General features: G+C 45.3%; 1 protein-coding gene across 1 annotated transcript in view; it reads left to right on the forward strand.

Moving 5' to 3' along the window:
* Positions 1–13,214, forward strand: part of CDH4 (cadherin 4) — a 748,299-nt gene that overhangs the window by 698,737 nt on the left and 36,348 nt on the right. The window contains exon 12 of the mRNA XM_078651582.1: positions 646–785. Within this exon, the coding sequence (XP_078507708.1) occupies positions 646–785 (140 nt within the window). The remainder of the gene's footprint in view (positions 1–645; positions 786–13,214) is intronic.

Raw genomic sequence — 13,214 nt, forward strand, 5'->3', positions numbered from 1 at the left:
TGAGACCTGTTGGCTTTGCCCATACTTTACCCTTTGCAGCCTTTAGAAAGAGGTGCTTTATCCTAAAAGTAGAAGACAGTAGGGGAAATAAGAGAGGAATGATTCAGCAAGGGGACATCTTTTACACCCGTGTCTGGTTCAGCGACTGGCCTGTCAGAGGAAAAAGATTTCAAGTGGGGTTTCTAATTTGGACAATGAGGCGCCCATTGTATAAGGTGAACACATATCAGTTAAGTAAGGAATGCATAAAGGTAGAACATAAAGAGGTACTGCGTGGGCATCATTCAACAAAATGCCAGGGGCTGTGAAACTGACATCACACACCCTTTTCTCCCTTGTCCTAATCTAAGAACATCAACAGCCTCTGACTCCTAGCAGAAGAAGTACTTCAGATTCCTGCTGATGGCCTCATAGACCAAGGCTAGTAAGAATAGTTACAGGGATATCAAAGAACATATTAGGAGTAGCAATCTCGATGACAGGGAATGATTCAGGCATGTGAATCTATGAAAGATACCGATACTGGATAACCGCAGTTACAGGTAATTAACTTACTTTTGTCTGCCCCTGGGAGTGAGAGGTTGAGTGGGCACATGGGTGCTCCATCTGTGTACTCATGCATGTTTCTCTCCTCCCTTGCTTCAGCTATGGTCCTGCTCTTCGTGGTGTGGATGAAGCGCAGGGAAAAAGAGCGACACACAAAGCAACTCCTCATTGATCCAGAGGACGACGTGAGGGACAACATCTTAAAATACGACGAGGAAGGTGGAGGGGAGGAAGACCAGGTGAGGACAGTGTTTGCAACACAAGGAGGGTGAGGAAATGATGTTGACTAGGTGAAAAGCAATTTCTCACATGAAGGCTAGGCTATATTTTATTGTAATATTTGGACTTTTGCATCAAAATGCAACCTTGCATAGCATTACCATACTTCTGCCTATTGCTCTATTTGATGCATGAAAAAGGTACACAAGAGGTGTACACTAGGCATCTTATAATGTAAAACATTTGCGTGGGAGAAAAATTCCATGACTTGCACAGGCACTCAAAAATGTTTTTGGTGAGTGTTAAGGATCTAAATATCCATTGAAATACAAAACTTTGCAAAGAAAATGTAAGTGCAATGAAGTGTCGCTCCACTTCTTTGAGACAAAATGTGGGAGAACCAATCAGTCAGACTGTTGGGCACAATAAAATTAACTCTGTAGGCATATCAAATGAAAGGAACTATGGGAAACTCATCTTGCAGGTTCTACGCGAGACTGCGTATACGTAATAAAAGCAGCATAGCAAAAGCAGACGAGGGACAACATCGTAAAATACAGTGCGGGTGGTAGAGCAAAGCACAAATCCTACAATACATTAAGGAAGTGTAGAAGAGAGCAGGCGAAGGATTAACTGCTAAAATACAGGACTGTGAGAAGGAAAACATCCTACAATGAGGGGCAGAGAAGCCAAGGAAAATCAGTGGTAAGATATCTCAACATAGGACCATGCCGGAGGGAGTAAGAGTGCATGGAGTGAGCAGAGATAATGAAGGAGGGTCGATGGAGGAAGCCAGCTGAAGTAGGGGCAGAAAGACCTGGTGAAGGACAGCATCTTCATATACAAATAAGGAAGTGGGGCATAAGTTAAATGTAAAGTCACTGAATATGGTGACCAGTAGAGAGAGAAGAGCAAGAGATGGCAGACCCTTAAAATACGAGGAAAGAGGTGGAACACAAGGCGAGGGGCGGATTCCTAAAATATGGCGAAGGGGGAGGCAGAGGCAGTGAGTGAAAGATGCTTAAAATTTGACAAAGGAAGAAGTGAGCAACAGCAGGTGAGGGTGTGACTTAATATATGACATGGAAAGAGGAGAGTAAGAAAAGGTGAGATTGAGACTCAAATTATGATGAGTAAGGAGGGAAGAACGAGAAGCGATGGGCAGACTTTTAAAGTATGAAGAAGAAGGCAGGGAAAACAGCAAGAAAATCCAATGAAAGATAGAAGAAAGAGCAAGGGAAATCTGACAAGGAAGGAGGGAAGAAAGAGGAAGGGAAATCTGACAAGGAAGGAGTAAAGAAAGAGCCAGGGAAATCTGACAAGGAAGGAGGGAAGAAATAGTGGGTAAGTGAGAAGATCTTAAAAAGATGGGGTGAAGTACAAGTGAAGGATTGACCCTTTAATACAAGGGGGAGGGGGAAGAGTAGGTGAGGATAGACTCTTAAAATATGATGAAAGAGACTGACAGTCAAGCAAGGGAAGGGGGAGAGGAAGAGCAGATTAGGTGCAGACACCTAAATACAAAGGTGAAGCAGGTGAAGGACAGACCATACAAATGAGGAGGGCAGGAAAGAGCAGGATGAGGGTACTACAAGCAAGGAGGAGAGGAAGTGCAGATGAGTGTCAGATTCTTAAGATACGGTAAGGAAGGCAGCTCAAGTGACTGGACAGACTATGAGGAGGAAAACCAGGGGGCATACTGAAGGGAATTTGGCGGAGGGCAGTGCAGCAAGTCACTTTGATGCATCAAAGGGAAAGGCAGGAATGTGCAGTATCAATGGCAAATGGCACATTTCTGTCCTGTCCTCCTGCGGTGGTTTCGTTTCGGCAGCCTAGCGCCAACACAGCCACCCTTCCACCATGGTGCAAAGATGCCAGTGTTGCATGCAGGATTGTTTCTGTGCAGGAAGGGGTTGTAAAGAACCCTCACTGGTTCTCTGATAGGGGATGTGCATGCGATGCAGTGACAAATTGCACCTGTGATACTGATGCCACATGACAGAGCTGCAGCTGCCATCAACTGTGGAATGACAACGAAAACAACGGTTCCTTCAGAAACCTTCTAGAGAGTGTTAACTTTTAAAGAACACAAAATCATTATCCTAAAGAATGAATCATACAGAAAGCCTTAAACCACACACACCAGTTGTAGATCAGCGATATATATTATGAAAATACATCACATAATATTTACAACTGAGAAGGGTGCAAAAAGTGAATAAATGATGCTGCAGTGCTGAGGTGATAGTCTTGTGCAAGACAGCGAGAAGATAATATTGTGTGGCTACAGTTTTTTGTGGGGGATCACAGGTGAGTAGCTATGGTCTACTTATCCAGTATTGGGGTATCTTTCATAGATTCACATGCCTGAATCATTCCCCGTCGCCGAGGCGGAAGTCCCGCCTCCCGCCTCGGCGACGGGGAATGATTCAGGCATGTGAATCTATGAAAGATACCAATACTGGATTACTGTAGTTACAGGTAAGTAACTTGTTTTCTTCTCTGTTATCTACCAGACATCACAGGAGAAGGTCACTGCCCAGCAGATAGGTAGTGGGGAGGAGGGGGCAGAGGAGCATCCTGCCATTGCTAGGTTTATGTAAACATGTATGTGTACATTTGCAAGATTTACAAGCCTAGCACACGCAAGCACACACACACATACACTCACACAACACGCACACACACACATTTAAGTAGATTTTGCAGTTGTACGCCTGCAGCCTGAATGCCAGGGGTGAAGAATACTCTGTGTCAACAGCTCAATTATTCAAAGCTCCCTTCTTTCCAGGCAGGGAAGTCGAATGACACTGTCCTTTTGTGACAGGAGAGAAGGGAGCTATTCCACTTTATTCCACTCCAGTATACCAAATTATACTGCGCCACAGTACAATTTACAACACTATCCTTCATTATAGTCGACCAGACTCCGCTCCACTGAACTGTACCAATATTACACATTTGTTATGAACATTTGAAAAACATTGAAATTCACACCAAAATCAAAGGTTATTAATGCAGTGATTTCACATGCTCTAATGTCTGTAATATGCAAGGGTGTAGGCAATGCACAGAGAAGGGGCAAGTTATAGTTAATGTAGTGTGGCGAGTAATGTCAAAAGACTGTATGGAGGTGTGTGAATTTTCTGAATTTTAAGGTGTTGCATAAGTATAAATGTGAGTTATAATTATGGCATATAACTTTGTAAGTGGTGCTTAGACGAGAAATGAAAGATGTAACTATAACAGTAGAATTTCTCATGTTTGTGTAGTTTAAATTGGGTTTGGATACCGAACATAAAAAACGTTTTCCTAACTATAACTTGTCTTGATCCTTGTTTTTGTGTGTGTGTGGTGTATATATAGGTGTATGTGTGTGTGTGTGTTTGTATATATGTATTTCAATGAAAAACACAAAAGGTTAAAGCTTACTTCTAGTTAGGAAAACATATTTTCTCTATACAATCAAGTTTAAACTCCACAAACTTTAAAATTTCTGAAGTTATAGTTATAACTTTATTTACAATGTATCCACCACCTTCAAATTATTATAAGTAGGGGACCACATTACTCACTCTTTTCAGCTCGCTAACCAGACAGCACCAACTATAACTCACCACTCAACCATGCACTGAGTTGTGACAAATAATGTCATTTGAGTAGTTATAAGTGTAATGAATGCAAGGGGCTGTGCAAAAATAGGACAGGCCAGACATAGAAATGAGACAAAGGACTTCAGTCCTACTTTTATGTCTGACCTGACACGGTTTTTCCTTCTCAAGAACGGTCTTACCTGTAGATAGGGTCTCATAGAGTTGCACTGGAGTTTGCTTTAACAACTAACCCATATAAATAGGCTGTGAAACTATAACTGTCCGGAAAAATAGTAAGACATTCTATGTAAAGCCTGGTAGAAATAATGGCGGCCCTTGCACAGGTAAAATGACCAGATTCTGTACTCACCGAGCAGTCAGAAGATGTTTTTGCAAGGACTCTGAGACACCTTCCTTCAATGGTAACACGCTTCAGAAACTTTCCCAGTTCCAGGGGTTTCAGTGGAGCCCCTGAGTTTTTTTACTAAATTATGGCAGGGCACCAGACCAAAGTTGGGGGCAGCTACTCTCTCCGCTGCCCTGGCAACCCCTAACAACATACAGGGATCTCAGAGTGAGACCACAAGCTTGACTCTGGAAAAAATATATAGGCCACATAAGAGTCTGATCTAGCAGCCACCTGGGCATTGGAAAAGCAGCCAAGGCGCTAGGTGAAGATGGTGGCACCAAAAAGAGAGGCCACACTAAAAGAGTGGTGCTTCTAGCGAGTTCTGTTGGGGTGGGGGTTTCCCCTTTAAATACAAGCAGGAGGGTTTGTGGCAGAACAAGGTGGAGACCTTTCATGTCTTCGCCGTATTTGTGGTGCAAGGTGTTAGAAAGTCACTCCATAGTTCACAATAATCCTGTCAGGCACATGTCTGAGTGTGTAGGCAGTGCGTAATCAATGTGCCTGAAAATGCTGACAGCATGGAAAGGCTGCTCCGGGCTCCGGCACAGAGGCAGCCATGCTGAAAAAATGACAAGCCAAGCACTAGCGATTTGCAGTGGCGGCTCCTCCGCTAAGGCAGAAGAGCATCACCCCACTGCTCTCGGAGCGGTGTAAAAGGAAAAATAACATGATAATAACAGAAGTTATCATTTTATTTTTAGTATCTTGCAGCCAGGTTAGGGCGGGACGAGGCTGGGCACCCATGATGTCAAGGGACGAGGTGGGGTTGCTGAACCTTAAGTGTGCGTGATGGTTTTGATGTTCGTCTTGGGCCGGCCAAACATTCATGTGCACTTAGCATGTTCTCCACCGGGCTGTATTGCACAAGTGGAGAACATGCACAGGCTCTCAGTCCCCATCTGAGCACCGAACCACAGCGCTCAGACAAATCATGCCTCAGCTGTTTTTTTTCCCCTTCTCCGCCCCCCTTCCTCCGCCACCATTGTTCTGTACCGGCCGCCACTATCACTACCTGTAGGCAAGTGGCAGTTCTAAATGAGGCACACACCCTCTCTACAATGGTCACATTTACACATGTGGTCTCTTTATTACTCAGTGTTAAACGGACACTGATCTGTGAATAAACAGAATGAGTCACGCTAAAGTGTGCTTAGAGAGCATGTAACAAGGATTGTGCTTAGAATGTCTGTGGCATACTGAAGTGTGCAAAATAGATTAATGACCCACTGAATTGTGTGTGGAGACTGTGTGTTACACTCGACTGTGCACAGAGGGTGTGTGTCACCTCAGCATGACACACAACCTCTATGCACAGTTCAGTGTGACGCATATACTGTATGCACAGTCGAATGCGACACACCCTCTGTTCACAGTCGAGTGTGACACACACCCTCTGTGGACACTAGTGTGACACACACACTCTACCAACATTCCAGTGTGAAGCACAACCTAATCACCATCAAGTCATCGTATTTGGTTACCATAAAAGAGATGCAAGTAATTCAATTTGCATAGTAATATAAAAATATTACAGCCAAAACTTCCACACAATAGATTTGTTTGCTGTATGGGCCACTTGAAGACATAAAAAGCGTCGAGGTCCCAAAATACATAAGATTTATTGACATAGAACCCCCTTTGCTCAGCACCCATTAATGTTGTGCTATTGACTGATGTTTTAAGCAGACACTATAACACATCACTACTGTCTAGGAGCTGCAGAAAATGGGTTGCCTTTGTACATTTTTGAAACGCTAAGGCTTTTAAGGTTGGTTTAAGAAAAGATAAAATAAAGTCTATACAATTTGCAAAAGAATGTAAAATGCAGCAAGGATTGCTCGGACAAACCATCACACGGACAAACACACACCGTTCCGCATATAGCTATATACTTCTGAGAAACACAGGAGTGGCTACACAGTGCCAACCAGGGGCGCAACTAGACCTGAACTTCGATGGGGGTTAAGACTCCCAGCCAGGGTGGTCACACACAGCGCAACAGTCTTTTTTTGTGCCCCTCCCAAGTTTCTTCCTTCTCCATGAATTCCCTTACTACCACTCACCAATAATGCACCTCATCTCTCTATAGCCCCTTTCTGACAAACATTTAATTTTTTTATTGGGCTACTCGTAGTTTACTCACACTCAGTTTTAGGATCTGCATGGTACATGTTCTTCGTAGCAGGCACATTAACCCTCTGCACTGTGTGGGGGACAGGAGTGCCCGTGTGAGTGCACGATGAATGATGAAACAGTGTGAGATTAGGGTGAGAGGAGTGACTGCAGAATGATTGAGGGGGCCATATGAATTGGGGTGCGGATGTAAGTGCAGAGTGGGACGAATTAATGTATGGTTAGTGATGGGCTTGTTTGAGTGAGACTGCAGAGCGAGCAGTGAGGCGGGGCAGGTTAGTAAAGTCACATGAGTGCAGGGTGAGTGGCGTGCTCATGTGACTGCAGAGTGCGGTACTGGGTGAACAGCTCAAGTGCATTGTGGGTGCAGAGTGATCCCTGTGAGTGCAGAGTGAGTGGTGTGCTCATGTGACCGCAGGGTAAGTGGAGGGAGAACTGTGTGAGTTCATGGCAAGTGGCATAAGTGCAGTGCGGTCACTGAGTGCAGGATGAATGGTGTAAGTGCAGGGTGAATGGTGTGAGTGCATGATGATTAGTGTGAGTGTATTGTGATCACTGTGAGTGTAGGGTGAATGGTGTGAGTGCATGGTGTGCAGGGTGAGTGTGAAAGTGAAGGGTGAGAATGAAGGGTGAGAATGAGGAGTGAGTTGTCTGAATGCAGGGTGCATCACCGGACACTTGAAGTAACTCACATGTTATTGAGGGCTGGCGAACGGTTTCAGATATAAGTTAAACTATTAGCATTATTTAGGATCAGGGCCGGACTGGCCGGAGCGGACATCGGGCGTTTTCTCAGTGGGCAGGAAGGGTGGGGGCCGGTTTTGGAACAGTGGGGGCCGTTTTTGGTACAGGGGGAAGTTTTACAGCAGTGCTGCAAAATCGGCCCCCTGTACCAAAAGCTGCTGCAATGTTTTCCACGTGCATCCACCCAGCGGCCGGTCCGACTCAATTGCCAAGGCCGGTTTGTGTTCCCAGTCCTGTCCTGTTCGGGGATCGAGGGTGGAGGAAATGGATATTGTGCTCATCCTGCAACAAACTTCCAGTCTTGTGATTAGGGTTGCCAGCTCATTATATTGATGTCCCAGGCTGTACAAAATAGGCAGTCCACTTTAAAGCCTATTTTCAGCACTTATCTGTACCTACTTGGAACAGCAAATATAAATAGAAAGCAGTTTTTAGTGTTGTTTTAGGGCTGCCTGAATGATCCATGACTGATAATTACAGGGAACAAAGACAGAAAAGTCACATTACAAATGAATACATACTATTTTGTTTATATCCCTATCATTGCCAAGAGGAGGCCTTTGCAGGCTCTTTAAATAACTAATTCCTGGCATTTGTCTTTTGGGAACCCTACTTTATATTCCTTTTCATTAAATGCATTCTCACACTACAGCAGTAAAAGTTAAATACAAATGTAAGGAATAGGCAGAGAGAGGGCCCAGGGGGTACTGGAACCAGAAAAAAACGAAGCCTCGGTAACCAATTTACAAAGGTATGTACATATGCATATGGTCTTTACAGACCTGTGAAAAACTCAGACGTGCCCGGAGAGAAGACTCCTGACACTGCCCAGCTAAGCCCACAGTAGCTCGAGCTGCATCAGCGCAGGCGGAGACACACGATGGGGTGGGGGGGAGCTAAAGCCCTTTCAGCCCTTTGGGTGTTGCGCGCCTGGTGCCAACTCAGATGCAAAAACAAAATAATTAGCTCGGAAGGAACGTTTCCTGATTTGATTCACGCGATCATAAAAACAAAGTTCTAGAAAACGGGACTTCACCATCAGCTTATCTGACTTGGCTAAGGTGTCCGGTGCAGACAAAATATCTGGTAAGAAAAGTTCGGAGAAAGAGTTGCATACGTATTTCAACCAGATGTATGAAAATTCCATTTTGCGAGTTTCAAATTGTGACGTTTGGCGACTCTTAATTTGCAACTCACAAAATGGAATGTACAACAGTGTCTCAGACACTGTTTGAGGTTCCTAATGGGGTCGCAATTGACCTGCCTCATCAATATTTATGAGGCAGGTCGCAATTTGTGACCCGATAAGGAATGACCATCACTTGCAGGGATGGTGGCCTTCTGGGGTCAGCAGACCACCATGTCTGTGAATGCTTTTTCAATAAAGCAGTTTTTTTTTTAAAGCAGCCCCTTTTCCTTAAAGGAAAACAGGATGCATTTAAAAAAGAAAAATGAAATGTTTCGGTTTCATTTTTTGATTGATTGCTTTATTTCGATATGCATACATCATAAAAGCATTACACAAAGATATTTAAAACAGCACATCGTAAAACATAGACTGTACATTAAAAACAACAAGTAAAAATAGCAATTAGACATAATAAATAAATTTAAAAAGGCATTAAATCGATATAGACAGTCTTTTTAAGCGGATCAACCAGGCCCATTTTAAAAATTTAGAAACAGCGCAAACAATGGGAGGAGCTGTATCAGTTAATAGAATACGTAAAGCCACCGAATACTGACGAGTACCCATCTCTCTACAAAGTGGTTTGAGCCAGTGAAATCTGGGTCGCACATAATCCGGGCATTCAAAGAGAAAGTGTGCCACAGTTTCGGGTCTGTCAGTGCATAGGGCACAGTTGCGTGATACCTGCTTATTCGAATTCCATCTGGAGAGGAGATCGGCTAGGGGTAAAGTCCCTAGTCTAAATTTAATATAAAGGGCCCGATCCATTGGGATGGTAATAATGTCCAGAAAGGGTTCAAAGGCAACAACATCTTTTATTCTCAGGTAAGCTGCGGTGGAATTGCAGTGATGCGGATTGCTGATGAGCTTTGAGGAAACCCATTCCCAGTATATTTTTTTCAGAGTCTCCTTTGGGGGAGCTGAGTGTGTGGACCAGCAAGAACCCAATCCCAGGTCCCCAAGCAGGTGCTTAATGTCCCTAAGCCATTTAATCTTCAGCCAGCCATCCGAGTGCATTACCTCTGCCAGCCCGTCTGCATAGGATTTTAATTCCGGGACCCTCCACAGGCGAGCCCACAGTAAAAGAGGCCGGAGGCGGGCCAGGTCCTTAATTGATTTACAGCCCGCGTCCATGAGCACCGGAACTGTCGGGGTGCTCATCGGGATTGCCATGAGGTCCTTAATAAATTTATTCTCTGCTTTAGACAGAGACTCCATGTTACCCAGACCCCATAACTCTGCTCCGTAAAGTGATGCGGATTCTGCTCTAGCCTTGTATATATCAATTATCGGAGCTACACAGTGTTTGGATGAATTGTTGTACTCCTTTAACAAGGCTCCCCCCACCCTTTTGTGGCCCACAGTCATTTTATTGATGTGAGGAGACCAGTTCATAACATCACTCAAACGGATTCCTAAATAATCAAATTCTGATACTCTTTCAAGAGGGATAGAATTCAGAATGGGGGGGCGGCCAAGTTTGCTGGGGGGGTGCATGATTAAGTACTTCGTTTTGTCCACATTTATGACAAGTCCTCTGTTTACACAAAAATCCTGAAACCGGTTCAGGAGCTTCTGGAGGCCTTGGGGGGTTTTCGAAATAAGAAGGGTGTCGTCGGCAAACAACAGGGTTGGAATCTTGACGCCACCCAGTGTGGGGGCGTCTGCTGGTTCTTCAAGCAGATGCTCTACCACCCCATTCACATAGAGAGAGAATAGGGTGGGGGCTAAAACGCAGCCCTGCCGGACACCCCCCTCAACCCGGATCTTATCAGTCTTTTCCCCGTTCAAACCCCATCTAACCTGGGCATAGTTGGCATTATGCAATTTCATGAGGAGGTTTAAGATGTAAGGGGGCATCCCAAGACCGTACAACACCCTCCAGAGTTCCTCCCTAGGAACCAGGTCAAAGGCAGTCTTCAGGTCTATAAAGGCCAGATAAAGACTGCCTTTGCCCAGCTCCACCACCTTCCAGTAGAGTAACAGGAGTCTAAAGACTTGTTCTATTGTTCCTGTGCCTGAGCGAAACCCAGCTTGCATCTCGGACAGTATGTGGTTATCATCCACCCATGAAAGAATCCTCCCCAGAATTGCTTTTCCCGCCACCTTCTGGGTCGAGTCTATAAGGCTTATTGGCCTATAATTTCCTGGTAAATCCCGACTACCCTTTTTAAAAATTGGGACTACCTCTGCCCCTTTCCAGGACTCTGGAACAGATCCTCCCTCAATAATAGTATTTAAAAGTGCAGAGATCAACACCCCCCATTCACATGGATATGCTCGAAGAAGGTCCCCTGGTAACCCATCCGGGCCAGCTGCTTTTAGTGGAATGAGAGTTTTAATCAGGTTCGTGACCTCACGTGCAGAGAAAAGATCCATATCTCTGTCCAAAGTATAGGGGGGAAGGATAAAATGATCGTTAAGTGTGCCTTCAATTGCACAATAGAGAGCCAAAAAGTGGTCAAACCACGCCTTGGCAGTGATGGTACAGGTCCTCAAGGTGTCGTCAGGACGATTCCTACTGCCCACCAAGTCCCAAAACCCTTTGGCATCTCTCCCTCGACTGGCAGTCAAAAGATCCTGCCAAAAGTTATCCTCCCATTCTTTCTTAGCGGTTTTTTGGCAGTGTGAGTATAACCTTCTGGCCTCCCTAATCCTGATTTGTGATTTAGATTTAACTGCGTCAACAAGCAGAATCTTTGCCTCTCTACACTTACGGTTAAACCAGCCTTGTCTAACCCGGGGACCTGGTTTCTTCCCATTGGCGCTACCTGGAACAATAAAAAGATCACTAAGAGCCTGAGTTAAGTTACAAAACCTGGCAGGCACATCCACCAGCCCGCCCCCCAGAGAGTCAAGGTTTTCTAGGGCTGCAGCTAAAAGCTGCGTTATAGAAGATATTTTCTCCACTGAGAGCGACAGCTTAGCCCACTTTAGCCGTCGACCCCAATTAGATACTAATGACATATCCGGGACAGGAGAACAAAAAGTTCTGCTCCCTATACCGTCTAGCCACCTATGGGTCAGGGTAAGCGAGAGAAGGTTATGGTCACTCTCTACAGAGGGTATGATAACCATATCCTTTACCATGCTCCATAAGTGGATGTCAAGGAGAAAATAATCAATTCTAGACATATGCGCGGGCCTATTGTATGTATGGGCTCCCATTTTATCAGAACTAGTCCTGCCATTAAGGGCCCTCAGGTCAAACTCCATTGTTAGGGAATTAACCTGGAGCACCACTTCCGTCCATTTTTTAATTGGGCTAAGCTCTAGGGCGGGTATACCCCACCTATTATCGTCGACCTCTTGATCCTGTGAAACTTCAGGCCAAGAGGCTCGAAGGTGCAGTTGAAGTCGACCGCAACCAGAGTGCGGTGCTTATATGGAGAGGATCGAAGCAGGGCCTCCAGGCGGGCTATAGTAGGTGATTCTCTACCCCCCTTCATACCTCGGGCGTAAATATTGAAAATATTTACAATAACCTGGCCCTTGGGATTTTTCAAGGTGATATTAAGGAGGTCCGGACACTGGGTATCATGCTCCTCCACCCTACAATTAAGTGCAGAAGCTACCCAAACAAGGAGGCCTCCCGAGGGACGACCCCTACCAGTCTCTAGTTGTACAGCCGGTATATGGTGGGATGAATATCCCACCTTGTGAGAGGGCTCCCTGCACCAGGTTTCCTGGAACAGGCATATGGAGTATTCCTCCACAAGAGCGTTCCAGTCGGGCAGGGCCAATTTCCTGTCGAGACCGGCCACATTCCAACTGAGAACCCTAACAAGTGGGTCCGTCACAGCCGAAATGCTACCGGGCTCAACAGGACCCACCATGTCTGTGTCTCCCGTGGGAGGACAGGCAATGGTAGGCTCAATTTGGACCATCGCCACCCCTGCTTCCCATATGTCACCAGGGGCGACCTGCTCCCCTGGAGTAGGCAATAGGTCGTTTCGTAATACAGAACTGGAATTTCTAGAATTAGATGTTTTATCCACTCTATTATTAGTTGTACCCCTACTATTTTTCTGGTGATCAAGGGTTTGTCACCATCCCCTCCCTAGATCTTGCCAACCACCCGAAGTATTAGTTAACAGGCCAGAAGTATGGTTATAGTACTGTGGCGGTGGAGCTGATGTAACAATCCCTGGCCACAGACAACTTGGGGGGCAATTTTGCTCGTTAAACAGACAAGTCGAAACACTGGTGGGACGTGGGTAAAAAAAAGTGAGGTCAACAATACCAATTCCTCCTTTACTTGTACACCAACCCTGTCTTGTTAGCCATCCTACCACCCTTGGGTCTTGAAAATTAACCACAATCCAGTCCCCCCCCAGGCTTTGGGTGGTGGAGCCTATCCAATCTATTCGCCTCACCCCCA

This window comes from Lissotriton helveticus, chromosome 7 (assembly GCF_964261635.1).
Source record: "Lissotriton helveticus chromosome 7, aLisHel1.1, whole genome shotgun sequence".
Classification (NCBI taxonomy): domain Eukaryota; kingdom Metazoa; phylum Chordata; class Amphibia; order Caudata; family Salamandridae; genus Lissotriton; species Lissotriton helveticus.